The sequence below is a fragment of the Myripristis murdjan genome, chromosome 3, assembly GCF_902150065.1.
Source record: "Myripristis murdjan chromosome 3, fMyrMur1.1, whole genome shotgun sequence".
Classification (NCBI taxonomy): domain Eukaryota; kingdom Metazoa; phylum Chordata; class Actinopteri; order Holocentriformes; family Holocentridae; genus Myripristis; species Myripristis murdjan.
Window position 1 is genome coordinate 26,000,608 of NC_043982.1, and position 15,345 is coordinate 26,015,952.

The 15,345-nt window shown below is 40.8% G+C and overlaps 2 protein-coding genes across 4 annotated transcripts in view; both read left to right on the top strand.

The window, feature by feature from the left end:
- The window catches only part of eprs1 (glutamyl-prolyl-tRNA synthetase 1), a 32,139-nt gene extending 28,410 nt beyond the window's left edge, over positions 1–3,729 (top strand). For 2 of the 3 annotated variants that reach the window (XM_030078577.1, XM_030078585.1), the window contains exons 31-34: positions 269–429; positions 1,322–1,400; positions 1,969–2,033; positions 2,513–2,663. In XM_030078577.1, coding sequence (XP_029934437.1) covers positions 269–429; positions 1,322–1,400; positions 1,969–2,033; positions 2,513–2,663 — 456 coding nt within the window. Of the gene's footprint in view, positions 1–268; positions 430–1,321; positions 1,401–1,968; positions 2,034–2,512 lie in introns of all 3 variants that reach the window. The other variant, XM_030078573.1, reaches the window with a different exon arrangement.
- A 2,137-nt stretch (positions 3,730–5,866) lies between these two features.
- glo1 (glyoxalase 1) lies at positions 5,867–14,265 on the top strand. The gene is made up of 6 exons (XM_030048458.1): positions 5,867–6,019; positions 8,633–8,715; positions 11,154–11,294; positions 11,462–11,529; positions 12,667–12,756; positions 13,544–14,265. Exons 1-6 carry the CDS (start codon positions 5,951–5,953, stop codon positions 13,633–13,635), a joined length of 543 nt encoding a protein of 180 aa, XP_029904318.1. The 5' UTR covers positions 5,867–5,950; the 3' UTR covers positions 13,636–14,265.
- The last annotated feature ends 1,080 nt before the right edge of the window (positions 14,266–15,345 follow it).

Genomic DNA, 15,345 nt, shown 5'->3' on the forward strand with positions numbered 1-15,345 from the left:
AACATTAGGGGGACGTCACAGTGCCAGATTTTGGTAGTTGATGCCAATACCAGTGACATTCCACAATTCTCACTCCCTGATTAGATACGACATCAAGAAGAGCAGTCTCATTCAGCAGATTCAGATTGTTGAAAGTCAAGTTCTGTTGATACGACTGATACTAAAAACACTGATGCTATTACGTTTTACATTTTTTAACAACCACCATTGTCGAAGAGCTGTTAACATTTCATGGCAGTGGTTGTGACGTTCTCTCTCTTTCTCTCAGGGAGTTCCTATCCGTGTGGAAGTCGGTCCCAAGGACATGCAGCAGCATCAGTGTGTGGCAGTGAGAAGAGACACGGGGGACAAGGTGACAATTCCTGAGGCTGAAGTGGAGAAGAGGCTGCCTGCCATGTTGGAGGACATTCAGAACAACCTGTTCAGGAAGTAAGACACAGTTGTGTGCACCAGGATAACTGGCCTTTTATTGCAAATCACTTATCATCCAGCTGGTGACAACTAAAGGGAGGGTTTTACACTGCAATTTTACTGTTTAAACCCTGTGGTGAAGCCTGACTCCTCTGCCACACGGAGCTGTTTTGTCCACTGAATGAATTGCATTAGTAATGCTTTCAGTGCTAAGGCTTTGGAGGGTTCATGTCCCATTATGTTCAAAATGGTGTTTCAAAGGCTTTTGTAGCCTGACAAGATGCATTGTCACGGCAGTTGCTTTTCCACAAAGTTGACAATAATTTTGTCTTCTTTAGTGCAGAATCCAAAATGCCTCCACACATGCTTTTCCTGTGCTTTTGTGTTATAATTATCCATTCATTGTGGCTTTCTTCACCAGTTCCTTCCATTTTTTTGAGAATGTATTCAAATTCAGCACAACATTGTAAGACTGCCACCTGCTGGAACTCAAGGTCTGCCTCTCTGTCAGACTTTCATACTGCGCTTCCATTTTGAATTAGAGTAGATAATTACAGTTTGAACATTTAATTTCTCAACATGCTTGAGCTAGCGTCAGAACAAAAAAGTGACAGCCTGAGTCAAAGTGAAATTGATCATTGAGTGATTGATGACTTCTGATTAGGTTCACCTCAGGTTTAAAATGGATTTCACCATGATACTCTGGTGTCTAATCTGTCCCACCTCAAAATGCACCAACTTTGAGTCACTGAATTTCCCTAAACCTTGAGTGTCACTGAAAAGCTCTTAAACCTGATGTCTAAGTGATCATGGGAAACATGCAGTACGTGCAGACAACCGTACATGCATGCATGAGCTCATGATACATACAGATTTTGAAAAATTGTGTGCATGTTTGTGTGTTTGCTAGAGCCTCTGATGACCTGAATAAACACATGGTAGCTGCAGACACAATGGAACAGTTCCAGAAAGATCTCGACCAGGGCAGAGTGAGTAACGCACCAACTACACACCACAAATCAACACAACACACACTTACACTCGTACACATTGTTCAGTCTATGCTGGCTGTGCGCGCAGTACTAGACTGATAACTGAAGGGTTGACTGCTGATAGGTGAGTGTGTAAGATGATACTAACCTCTATGATCTTAAGCTGATAGAGCTCTGGAGAAATTTAACCTTCAAAATAATAAAATTGTACTGGGACAGAGCCTTACACTGTATTTTCCTACTAGCAATAACAAACTTGATTAGCATTGTGATTCTGCCAATAAAATAACCAAGCATACAGTAGAGGTGCACTGCACAAAATGTCTGTCTCCATCAAGGTCCTCTATCTTAAAATCTTCCAAAGAAGTAATAAAATCTGCCAGTGGTATGAGATAATCCCACTTGCTTGCAACACACGTTCATATTTTCAAGAATCTTTAGGATAAATATTTTGAAACAAGTCAGGTTAAAGTGGATCGGCTCACTACATCATGAGAAGGACAATTGCTTCTACAAAATTTGTAAATTGTCTTTCTCATTTGTCATGTATTTGTTTTGCTAACAGATTGTGCAGATCCCATTCTGTGGAGGCATTGAGTGTGAGGATTGGATCAAGAAAACCACTGCCAAGTAAGTCTGATATATTTCTGTCTGCTGTGTGCAGCTACACAGGGAATTAAACCTGTAACCCTGCTGGTGTTTGTACTTTGCTTTAAGATAATTACAGCAGCTGCCCACATTATCAGGTGTACACATGGTGACCAAATACACAGAGAAGTCTTCCAACCAAATGTCTATTTTAAGATAGAAACACTTTATATTGTAAGCTGTAACTCAATTTACTGCCGTTTCAGGATGACATAAATATCTTTATTCTGCAAATTCATAACATAAAGCATAATGTTTTTGAAAGTATAGTTGATTTTTGCCATATTAATCAGTTTCTTTTAAAATGATCAGCGTCAGAGCTCATGGTTTACACTCATTATTTGTCATTGTAAACTGATCATGAGGCTCTTTTGCTTTGTATACTTCACCTATCAAAAAGTGAAGGCATTTTTAGCGTTGTCACCCCCCTCACTCTCTGTTGTCGTGTCCTCTGATATCAGGGATCAGGACCTAGAGCCTGGAGCTCCATCCATGGGAGCCAAGAGCCTCTGCATCCCCTTCACCCCCCTGAAGACCCTGCAGCCTGGTCAGATGTGTGTCAGTGGCAAGGAGCCCGCCCAGTACTACACCCTGTTTGGACGCAGCTACTGAAGCGCTGTGTCCAAAGAGAGTTGCTCTGCTGGAGGCAGGGGAGGATGACCCTAGTGATGATGATGATGATAAATATTATAATATAAAAGAGCTTTCTTTCCTTCTCTCCTGTGGTTTCTTCAGCCTGTCTCTGATCTCTTGTGTAACTGGGTTATCAGGGGTGTTGGGTGTAACTGGGCAGTGGGATATAGACTGGGAAAATGTTTTTTTATATACATGTTTTCATTAATATGTTAGACATAAGGGAGTGAAGGTGAGGTAGTCTCTTTTACTTGACAGAAAATGCTTAGAAGTACTCCTCCACCTCTCACAACCAGAAACCTCGATGTTTCTTGAAGCTGGAGGATGTGGTTTGTACTAAGCTGGATAATTACGAGCAGAATCCAGGTAGATAATAGCAAATCTGTCCTGTGTTCGGTTAGTTAGTTAACTTATAGGTAACCACTATTTGCAGTGTTATTCTAAGCAACATCTTGTTGGCTGGTAAAATATTGAAAATGGCTGGTGGATTTTGGAAACTACTTGGATACAGATTTTTCAGAAATAGTTTCCTTTCTTATACCTCATAACATTGCTATCAGGCAGGGAAAAACATCTCCAGCTTTGGTGTTTTTTCTTCCCTGACCTGAAATTTCAGTCATCACTTATGCAATGAGTGAGTTTTAGGACCCTTTTGCTGATGAAGCCTATTATTATTACCATTGTACAGTTGCAACAACAGGGGCATCAAGAGAAAAATAAGCATTTTCTTCATTTCGGAAAAATGTACTATGTGAGAATAAGTGCTCTTCGCCAGTCCATCTTTCTCCCAGTCAAACTCTCTCAGGATTTCTGCCGGCACTCAGCACTTGACGTTGGATGCATTGTCATGGCTTTAACAACCCTCCTCTACCTGTATGACTGTTGAGTGGCTCATGGCTCACTGCTACAGGCAACTCAGCTCCACCAGAGCAAACTCATGCAAAGCTGTTACAAACTGTCCATGTAACTAATAGCCTGTCCTGTAGCCTTCTCTCCCCTTAATGAACTCTTAAAGCTTGTCCATAATAAAGGCACTCTGAATTTCCATGGCACACTGTCCTGTGTCGTTTTTGACTCTGAAAGTGAGGCCTAAGAGAGGGAGATGGATGTCAGACTAGGGAATCGCTACCCATCAGAGTAACTTTATGAACTTTTTGGGAATCCTTGGTTAACAACATGGCACCAAGAGCTGAAAAAATGGTTGATTAATTGATAAGTGGATCACCAGAAAATCAATATAATTGTGATAGTTGTGTCATTGGTATTTTGATACCAAACCTTGCTGCACAAACACAAAAGTTTGCTTACCTTTCGGTTGTTTAAAACAATAATAATACTTGTTTTTTTTCTTTGGCTGCTGATCAGGAAGCTATTTTAAGATCTCACAATGGGCTGTGGCCACTTGTGATTGGCTTTGCAATTACTTTTAACATTTTGAAGACAAAATTATTAATTGAAAAATATAGTAATAATCCACAGATTATTCAAAAATAAAATAATTTTTAGTTGCACTGCACACTCACAAATTAATGAGCTGTGTAAGTACAGTGCATAGCTTATTTACAGTCATGGTGAATAACATGAATTCACATGGGATGTAAAAAAACAAAACAAAACAAACAAAAAAAAAAACAGTGCAGGATATAATATGAAATAGACTACATAAAACTACGTGGTGGTTGACATTTATGCATGCTAACCAATGTACCTTCAGACCCCTGAGCTAACATGGACACAAAACCTTTGTCTAAATATTGCTGTTGTTCTGTGATGCTACCATTCATACAGTATCACGCATTGCACATTGTAGACATCAACATACAAAACAGCTTCCAACACTTAGAGCAGTTTACATCCTTCCCACTGAAATCATCAGTACATTCAGCCTACTCAAGTCACTTCAGAAAACAGACAGGATCCTAATCTTTGGACAGAATATAAAACAGTTATGATTTCAACAGCAGTCTCAGCAGGAGCCTAAAGCTGAAGTATAATAATCACCATTAGTACTGATACAAGCAATATCATTTTGGACACTCTGTGTTGCTGGAAAAGCAAACATTCAAATCAACATAGCATATTCAACTTGCATGATAATAGTAATACCGGGCCATTCTGTGCTCATGATGTGGCCACCATCATACAGGCCACAGGACAGTGTGGCAGATTAATAAAATAAATATTTTTTAATTGCTATGCGTTTTACTTCAGCATGCAGAGTACCGGCATTATTTAAATATCTGCTCTGGCCAGGCCAGCTCCCTCGGTGTTATGTAATATTGAGGATGGGCGTCAAGAAAGCCAGAAAAAAATGCACTTCCTGTCATTGTTTTCAAAATAAAAAACCATATTACCGTACCCTCTGTAAAAAATACAAATTACCATCTTACAGAAGCAAACCACTGCAGGTGGTAACAAGAGGCAAACAATGTATTTGACTATGGCCAGTTTATCCCAAAGAAGAAGAGGATCAAAATTCAGGAAAACCATTGGACTGCAAGTGTCTTCAGGCAACTGCACAAAACTTAAAGGGACAAAAGCTTTATATTGGACATTAGTTACAGGATATTTAATATGTTATATTTTATTATGTTTAGTAGGCAATTATCTGCATTTGGAATAACTGGAATTAGAATCAGAAATACCTTAACGATCCCCGATTGGAAATTGAACTTTAAAGTGAAATCACAGTGACTATTCAGTTAAACTCAGGGCTTCCAACACTGGCTCCAGTCCAAAGCAGACTGCTTTACATCCAGCAATTATACTGGACTGTTACTCAAACCAAATTGGGAACTGTATCAGATTAGTCTGTCACATAGTGTAAAATTGGCTAAGAAAAAAAGAGAGAGAGAGAGAGAGAGAAGTTATTTTGATGGATTGATTCAAATAACCCGGAACATGATCAAGTAGGATAATTATGTGTGGAAGGAGAAAATATGGATTTGAAACTGAGGGAGTTTATTTCTGAAGGTGCAATGTGGCCCAGTGTAGCCTAACTAAAATACCAATTTGAATTGAAACGACATTTAACATGAAATCTGTAGTAAATTCAAAATTTTAAAAAGCTTCCTTGTGCAAGGCTCCATAAACACAAAATAAGTTCCCATCACTGACTAAAATAGGATGGCGTCTTTGATCGATGTATCTTTAATTATGAAATCCGTGGGCGGAAGTTGTGTTATTTTTTTCTTTAGTTCCGCGCTGCTTGATCCATCCAGTGTCAGTCCGCCCAGCTACTCGCGGCTCTGCTTCTGGTGGTCAAAATGAGCGATAAAGGCCTGTCGGACGAGGCAGCAGCAGCCGCTTGTAAAGATGGACACGCTATGACTAAAGTAAGCTGTTTGTTTTCCCTCTTTAAGTTGAGCTAAACTTCTGTCATACACCGTGAAGCACCGGCCACCAGGCGAGCGACTGGCCGACAACAAGTTCACTTGCTAGCTAACCTGAATGCGTCCATTATCGGACCTGTCCGCATCCGACCCGCTGCTTTCCCCTTTCCTAGCTAAATGTGGATATCGTATCTTCTCAGTCAGTGTGTTTATAGTCGCCAGTGTATACATGCAGGGTTTGCACTCATGTATGTAAAGTCAGCTTGATATTAAGCTAACGAAAGTCTTCAAGCTCATGTACGCTGCAACGTTAACCGAGTCACGCCAAACTCTCGGGAAAAATCCGGGATGTTCAAGTTGCCTTGCTTTTCGGCAAATAGCCCTACCTGGCTGAAGACGGCTTACAACCATTTACAAACCATTATACATCCAAGGCAACATTTGATATCTAGCCTAGCTACAAATGAACTTTTCAAACTGGGTCGCGCGTTACTGACAGTGTGTTCCCGTCTTCTCCCACTAAATTAGGGCGTAGCGAGCAGTGTGGAGCAAATGTCAAAGTTGAATTTTTCTTTTTTAATATATCAAGTGCTGCACGGTGGATCATATGTACGCCGAGTTACCAGTGGACCATCATAATGTACAGGAGTTGTAGGGCATGTTGTATTTGCTGCTAAGTAAAGCAACTTTTAAGTGGCCGATAATGTATGTAAGGGTTTGATTTGTGATAGATTTTTTTTTTTTTTTTTTTTTTTTTTTTTTTTTTTTGTGATAGATTTTTACAATCAAACAGACTACGGTTACATAAACGTTTTATAAAATGCACCATTGGTCGTTTATCAGTTCACTCTATTGATAAACTGGACAAGAAACTAGGTCAACAGGCTGAAATCTCAGTGAGAGCGACGAAACCAGTCCGATAATGGAACTAATAATACCTCTAAGTTTACTGTAGGCTGAATAACAGGTAAATCAGCCTGCTACTTTTATTATGCACCATTCAGCTAAGCCTTTATTTGAATTCTACTGGAAATACAGCACTCTGAGTAGTTCTTTATGTAATACTAATTTGATGATGAGAAAGTGTCATTAAGACCTGAATAATGCGTGTAATAGGCAGCAGCCCCCTAGTTTGTGAGCACTTTTCATTTGGGCATAGAGATGCAGTTTGAGAGGGCTGGCAGCCTGCTGAGGCAAGCAAGGAAGGGCACAGGAAAGAAGACTGTCCAGCAGCCCAGAGATAACACTCTACTGCGACACACACACACAAACACAGTGTAGTTCATATACACTTGAGAAGTATCATGATTAGGATGGAAAATGACCATTTGCCACCTGCCAAATGCTGCTGAATGAGGTATGGTAGTGTAGTCTACAGGGAACCAGCCATCATTTGGCGCCCTATTCCATTCTAAACCTTTGTTTTAATGGCACATTTGTTAAAGAGTGCAGTGACAGTTGCAGCCACCATGGTCTGTACACAAAATGGTCAATTCCAGCTTCTCTTTCCTTGTTTTAACCTTCCGACATGGGTTATGGGAAAGGTGGACACAAAAGGTGCTCTATGTATAAGTTTTTGATCCAAACAGGTCTGTTCTATTCAGTATGTGAATTTTGACTCGGAGAAGTAGGTCACACACCGCTGTGGTAGTCCTTGTGAGTTATAAGGGCTTGGCTGAAATCCTTTTCACATGGAACTGCCAGGAGACCAGTTCTCCATCGCTGGATCAATCCATCAATTCAGGAATCTGCCAACTTGGCCAAAGGGAGATTATTTTCTCCAGCATAAAGACGCGTTGAGACGGCTTTCTCTCTCTCTCTCTCTCTCTTTCTCTCTCTCTCTCTCTCTTTCTCTCTCTCTCTCTCTCTCTCTCTCTCTCTCCCTCTCCCTCTCCCTCTCCCTCTCCCTCCCTCCAGAGAGCCTGTGCATTTTTTGGCAAGGTGCATTTCTGTTTCTGTGCAAGTTGTTCAGGGAACACGACTGTAAAGCTCCCTGAAATTATGAACTTATTATGACCACCTTAATGATTTTAAAATGTCACACATTTTTTATTATTTTTGGGACCGTTTTTTTTTTTTTTTTTATGTCCCTGTGCCCTGGTGTGCTGCTGATTGCTTGGTTTGTGTAGTTGTCATTTTCATAGATGTCTGTTTTCATAAAGGCTCTGATTGCTGATGCCAATCGTCTTCTCATTGAGACTACTGGATTAAATGAATGCTAAATGAACCACACACACACACACACACACACACACACACACACAGTCTGACCAGGAGCTCCACAGGAATTGTAGCAGCATGTTATTTTGTCAGTATGGTTTACTCTCTGATGCAGTTGAAGCTATGACTGCATTTTGCCCTCCAGCCACAATAACTGGTGCATCTCAATATTTACCAGCTACATGAATGTTTTTTTCTGGCCAGCTAGATGTTAAGAGTAGAATAGGACACCAAATGATTGTTGGTTAGCTCCCAAGCAGACAAAATTAAACTTATCTGGTTCCCATTTTAATCTTCAGGTATTCTTTGTAGATTTTGATCTGTTGGTTTGGATGTTCATCCATATCTGTGCTGTCTAAAGCTCCCTATTTTCTGTCTTTGTCTGTGATGTTTCAGGACTTCATGATGCAGCAGACGATGCTGCGCGTCAAGGATCCAGTCAAATCCTTGGACTTCTACACCAGAATCCTTGGCATGACGTGAGTATTAAGGCTGATTTAAATTGTGAGCTAGGGTTAGTAGAAAAAGAGCAGGAATAGGAGCCTGATGGTTGCTGGATGGTTATTCGTATGACTCGTGCTATATTCTGATTTTTTTTTCTCTCCCTATACTGTTTTTGCTGCTGCAGGACTCCATTTTCTCCACAAGGATCATTAAGTTTTATTTTAACTTTCAGATATAGTGATGCGTAGACACTGAAAACTAAAATGAGCTTTTATTTTTGCTGGATTTTACATGTCAGAAGTGATACTAAAATATACCCATTCATGCTGCATAAGACCTGGAATATACTTGATGCTCACGACGCGTGCGTGTACGCATCATGGCTGCCACGCGTATTCTGCATTAGTTTGTGTAGAGGTCGCTCATCTCGACACGAGGTAATGTGACGCGTGCGCGAGATGCAATATTGACATAACTGCTAGAAGCGCTCGTGCGAACGAATACACAGTGACACTTCCACAGTGGCTTGGAGTGTGTGGTGGAGTGCTGAATGTATGGAGCGATTAGGGATAACAGCTCTTCAAATGCGGTGTTTCTCCTTGCCAATCGCGCACATCGACAGAACAAGGGAAACAAATTCTCCGTTTGCTCTACGAGTTTGATTGAGGGGCCGCACATACCACCCCCGATGGCAACGTTGTTTTCGTTTCTACCGCAGTCTTAATAGAAGCAAAAATATGAGTTCTTCCTCCTCAAGCGTATCTATGTTTGTTTACCATACCGACATGTGATATCCGGGCAATAACGGCTTTTTCGCAATTTCCGGGTCCAATTGCTGCTGTCTGCCCCTAGTGGAGACCTCCAGTATCATGCGTTTTGGACGCATTGTGCTGCAGCAAGTGTGTGCACTCACGAAGCACACAGTGTACGCGTACGTTAGGTCATGCAGCAAGTATATTTCTACCTTAACACTTGCAGTACTGCAGTTTCTGTTGGAGGAAATGGGGTCTCAAGTGAATATATGCATGTTTTTAAGTCATCAGCACAACACAAAACAAAAAACTTTCAGGTCAAGCAGTGTTAACTGGCTGTTAGAGTTTAACTGAAAACATTGAAGTGATGTTCACATGAAGGCAGACGACTTATCAGAACAATGGAGCTTACTTATGGTTGGATAAGCAGGGTGTGCTTATGATTAGAGAGATTGTCCTTCAACTGGAAAACTGGGGTGTGAACACCCATGTTGGCAAGCCTCCCCACTGCTAAAAATGTCCCTGAGCAAGACACTGAATACCTAACAGGACAGCATACATGGAAATTGAAGTCAGCAAGGATGAGTGCTCTATCATATTTGGGTATAATGAGAGAGGCTCAGACTATTCAGGAATAAAATAATTCAGCTTAGGAGATCTCTATGAAAGTGTGCAAAGCAGAGGAACTGGGCCAGTAATTAAAACGCAAAACTTCAAAAGTTAGTGAAAAAGTCCCGGCAAATAAAATCATTGCAAATAAAGGATTTATTGGAAAAGCATGGGACATTTAAAATGCCACATTTTAGAGAGGCTGGTGACAGAACAGGGATTCGGGGAGTGGGCAAACAGTGAATATAGTGCAGTGATCTCTTATGGCCAACCCCAGACTGGCAAGTTGAAGGAGAAAAACTGGTTCTGGAGTTCCAGATAAAAGGGATAGAAGAAACTGGTGGCTAACAAGGTGAGCTATCACATGACACCATGGATGGTACAGTCTGGTTTTCTGCTATGATTGTGGACCTGTAGGGGTCCACAATCAAGGGGTCCACAAAGGGGTCCACAAAGGGGGGGGTAGCTAGAGTATGGGGCAGTGCCTGTGCTGATTACAAAGTCATGTGCTGTGAGGGAGGATGAGTTTGTGACAAGTGTACCAGAGTATGACAGTCACACAGCTTTCTGATTAGAGTGTTGTGAAGAATGCTGGCAGACAGCATAGGAAAACCCCGTCAGATTGGCTGTAAACCGTCTCTTTTACAAAGTGAAACTCGCTCCCGGAACAGATTAAAAATATCAGTAAAACCATCGTTCTGCGCCCTGCAGTAAAGCTGGAGCCAGGAGTGGAGCTGAAGGAGTTTGAAACACCCCACTCCGCGGCCCAGAGCTGGAGTGGGGCTGGAAATTAAAACATCTTTCCCACTGAGTTCAGGGAGCTTAGAAAGTCTGATGAAATGACCTGAGCACTTCAGATTGCTGCCAGGAAGTGTCATTAGTGCTGACATGTATGACAATCTTTTTAATATCCGAGTATTGTGAGGGCATGTGTTGGGTTTCAACCAGTAAATATTAGACCATAGCACTGTCTGTTGTGACTTTGCACCGCATGTGAGGTCCTGCAGTTCCTGTGTCATTTGAGTCTTCGTTGAGTCTCGTTGAGTATAAGAACTTGACTTGGTAAAATAAAGTGATGGCTGCTTCTCCATGTCTGATGCTCCATCTCCCAGGCTCCTGCAAAAGTTCGACTTCCCTTCCATGCGTTTCTCTCTCTTCTTCTTGGGCTACGAGGATAAGAAGGAGATCCCTGTAGATGTGAAGGAGAGGACGGCCTGGACCTTTTCCAGAAGAGCCACCATCGAGTTGACACAGTAAGCGTCTGTAGCCTGGGATTAGTGCTGCACAATAATGTCTGAGATTATAAACCCTGTTATTTGCTTGGTATTGATGAATATTAGTCACAGTCTTTATCATTTAGATCATTTAGACTTGAACTTGAACTTGATCATTAGACAACAGAAATCCCTCTCTTCTCCAGTAACTGGGGTTCTGAGTCTGATGAAAGCCAGTCTTATCACAATGGAAACTCAGATCCTCGTGGCTTTGGTGAGTACACCAGCTTCTGTTTTAAAAGCAAAAGGGAAATGAATGTTAAAGAAAACATTGTTTGTCTTGGAAAATCAGAAGTTACAATTTAGACATTCAAAAATTGTGCTGTTTTATTTATTTATGTATTTTTAATAATATTTTATTTAATAATAACTACAAGCAAAACACTGAGCAAGAGCATTGTTTTTTGGCTGAACATTTTGGAATCAGGAGTAAATGATGTACAGCCAAATACTTTGATGCAATTATTTTTAACAGGCTACCTCTATTTAATCATCATCTTCTCATATGAATGCACAAGAAGTGTTTGAACCTATTGTGCATGAAGTTGTAATACTAACGTTCTTTTATCACTATCAACGGTTCTGCTTCGCAGTAAAGATTTCATGCTCATTCACTCTTTGCCACCTCCTTGGCATATTGACAGACTCTGATCACTGTCTCATTTTCATATTTCTGTATATTTTAGGAGTACAAGGAGTTCAGTGTTTCCCCTAGGATTCTGGCTTTGGTGAGGGGGGATGTGTGTGTGTGCTGTGCGCACATGAAATTTTTGGGGTACGCGCAAAGTGTGCTCACGAAAAATTGTGGGGGTGCACAAACATTATGGAGGTTGGGTACTGTTAATAAGTTGCTCAGTATTCTTCAGATTTGCACTCATTGATTCATCTATATTATATTAATCTATATTAATAGAATAGGCTCTGGTTGTGAGTAACAGCGGCAGTAGTGCTTGAAACACCCGTGTCCATTTGACTTGGACCGGGAATACACTCATCTTCGTGGTGATGAGTCGACTTGAGCGGCCTGTCAGGGGCAGGGGAGGCCGTTTCAACCAAGGGTGATACTGCTTTGCTCGGAACTCGTACCCGCTGCTGTAGTGCTTGGAATGCCCGTGTGGGTGTCCATTCGACTTTGACCGTGGACTGGAGAAGTGCAAACGCACTTATCTTCGCCACTGGTGGTCGACTCAGGCTGTCATACCGTGCATTTAAAAAAAAAAACGCTGATATTTTCGGCTGTTTTTCAGGTGGCTGGAGCCTCTCTTCTCCTCTCTCTGTCTGTTTGTGGATGTTGTGATTTTATTTATTTTATTTTATCTGATTCTCTCTTTCTCCACCTTACATTTGACAGGACACATTGGAATTGCTGTTCCTGATGTCAATGCTGCCTGCAAAGTATTTGAAGAGCAAGGAGTCACATTTGTCAAGAAGCCAGACGATGGTAAGATGTGATGTATTTAATGAATTTAAGGTTCGTAGTTGGGATGGATGGATGGTGATTCTAGCCATTACTCTTTCTTGTCCTTTCATAGTGTTTCTTTTTTTTCTTTCTTTATTCACATTTTTGTTTACCTTGTCAAGCAGATGAAGTTGTGTAAAGGACTTGCCCTAACCCTAAAGTTTTATCACATGCACATACTGTACTTAAACATGCCCTATATATTATCTAAGACTGCAAAGTACTAAGGAAGCACATTTTGCACATCCTGTAGTTATGCTGAAAGTTTCCACAGTCGTTAAAAAAACCTAGAAAAGTTACAGAATATTATAAAATATTCTAATATAGCAGTCATAAAGTTTATAGTAATGCAGTAAGACAGTGAATGTCCAGGGTTTTCATCCAGTGGTTGGAAAATGATTTGAAAGTTTGACTCAGGAGCTCAGCCCGCACAGGTTTGCATTATGCTGTTTGAGAGATTGAGTTTAAGAGACAGCTTTTTCCCTCTAAGATTCAATATAAAAGTTTACTTGGAGTTATTCTGATGCTGTGTACAGTCATGAATAGTCCTCAATAACAGATCACTGATGAGGCTTATTTATGACCATACTTATTAATAACTGAACATGGTAAACAACCCCGGCCCTACTTTTGACTGTCATTTGTTACAACTCCCTTGATAAAATGACTTGCATCAGTCTGGTTGTAGTTTATCACAAATGACATGCTTGTTTATTCACACATTTTTCATAGGATTTGTAGGTTAATGTAACCACTCTCTGTTTCTCAGGTAAAATGAGAGGCTTGGCCTTCATTCAGGACCCTGATGGTTACTGGATCGAGATCCTGAGTCCCAACAACATGGTCTCCATTACCTCTTAAAAAGAATGATGACAACATGCTACCTGCCACATAACAGATAGGCTAAGCCTGCTGCGGATTCACTGGGATGGCAGAACGTTGGGGATTAGCAAATAATTTAGCAACACAAGCTGGAGAGCCAAGGCGTATGGAGCACCGAGGGAAGATTGACAGAACGGGATCACTTCTGCAGTGGCAATCGACGTGTTCTGGCATTGAATGGTCTAATATTGGACAGTTGATTAGGAAATACGTTAAATCAGTGAGTCATAGAAGAATAGCAACTACTGTGTGTGGCTGTTGAACTTCTTTTTTTCAGTTTGTATTGGTCTTCAAGAAGTGATGCTTGAAATGATGGGGTGCTACTGTGCAGTAAATGTGAAAGCCACCATTCAAAACAATTGCGTTTTGTCATTTCTAGTGTTAACAGCCTACAATGTGATAGTAATAGTGCTTCAGCCCCAATATGGTAGAAATTGTTGCTTCAAGCTCTTTTTCACTTGTAGATTTGGTGTTTCAGTTCTGTCTTTGACATGCAAACATGAATATTTCACAGAGTATTTAAACCATTTTAAGAGTTGTTACAGTCTGAATCCATTTATTTTACAAAGTGCAATTAAAACACAAGGTATTTGACCTGGATAAACAGTGCAGAGATATAATATGACCGCTGCACAACACAGGATTGACACATTATGTGCAAGATGAGACACGCTGTGATGAAGTCTAGACAGCAACTCACAGCAATTATACATTTAAGGCGGAGGTATTACAGCAGTGTCATAATCCCACATATGTAAAGTACAACTAGGCTGATTAAAAACTGTAAGATGCATAAATGACAGCCAGCTGAATAGATGTTACCAATGTTCATGTACAGATGAGCACGAGTGATTAAAAAAAACAAAACAAAACAGTTTTAAAAGTTGTTTTTCAGCAGGGTTTGCTGGAATCCAAACTGCTGTATTTCACAATGTGTATTTTGACTTGATGGCTTCTCACCTGTACTGAAAGAGCATTCAATAGTCACCACAGAGCTTTTTAATAGTTAATGAAGGTATAGTCTGAGATAACTATATTCTGTGCCCAAACTGAGAATAAACCATCAGTCTTAAGGAGGGTTTAGGCAGTTTTTGTTATTCCTGCTAGACTGTGTTGCAGCCAAGTGGCCTCAGGTCATGCTCCGTGGAAGACCAAGACTCAGCAAGGTTTCATCCCAACTCTTTACACTAATTTGCACACCTCCAACCAGAAAAGGGAAATTAATCAGTGACATAAGCCTTTGAAGTGACCGGTTAGAAAAAAGACAAGCATATCTTTGACCTATTTACCAACTGTAGTCCCAGTAAGGCCCTCATTTGTCCATGGACCCTTATTATGAACTCTCAGCCACTGCAGAGTTGCTGCAGCCTGGCACCTTACACCCCCAACCAGAGCAAGGAAAGAGAATTTCCCCCTGGGGTAGATTAATATAGTGGTGTAGAGTTTGATTGACATAGAAAACATGCACACTCCTGGCCCTCCATGACTGGGCATCATTGTTTCAAGCTATTTTATGGACTTAAAATATGGTATATCAACAATGTATCCTATGTGTACCTATACAACACGTTTTGTTGCTGTAAGTGACACACTGTACTGCAAGCTTCTAGGTCCAGTGTCAACAGTTTAATGCCTGACACCAGCTGCAGTTTTGCGCTTTGCCACAAGAGGCGCTCTTATGATGTAAAT

What these genes read in the sequence shown, in the direction of transcription:
- glo1 (XM_030048458.1), top strand. Translation starts at nt 5,951, where the DNA reads ATGAGCGATAAAGGCCTGTCGGACGAGGCAGCAGCAGCCGCTTGTAAA. An exon ending in ATGGACACGCTATGACTAAA is followed by an intron (nt 6,020 to 8,632) that starts GTAAGCTGTTTG and finishes GTGATGTTTCAG; the next exon opens with GACTTCATGATGCAGCAGAC. An exon ending in GCCACCATCGAGTTGACACA is followed by an intron (nt 11,295 to 11,461) that starts GTAAGCGTCTGT and finishes TCTCTTCTCCAG; the next exon opens with TAACTGGGGTTCTGAGTCTG.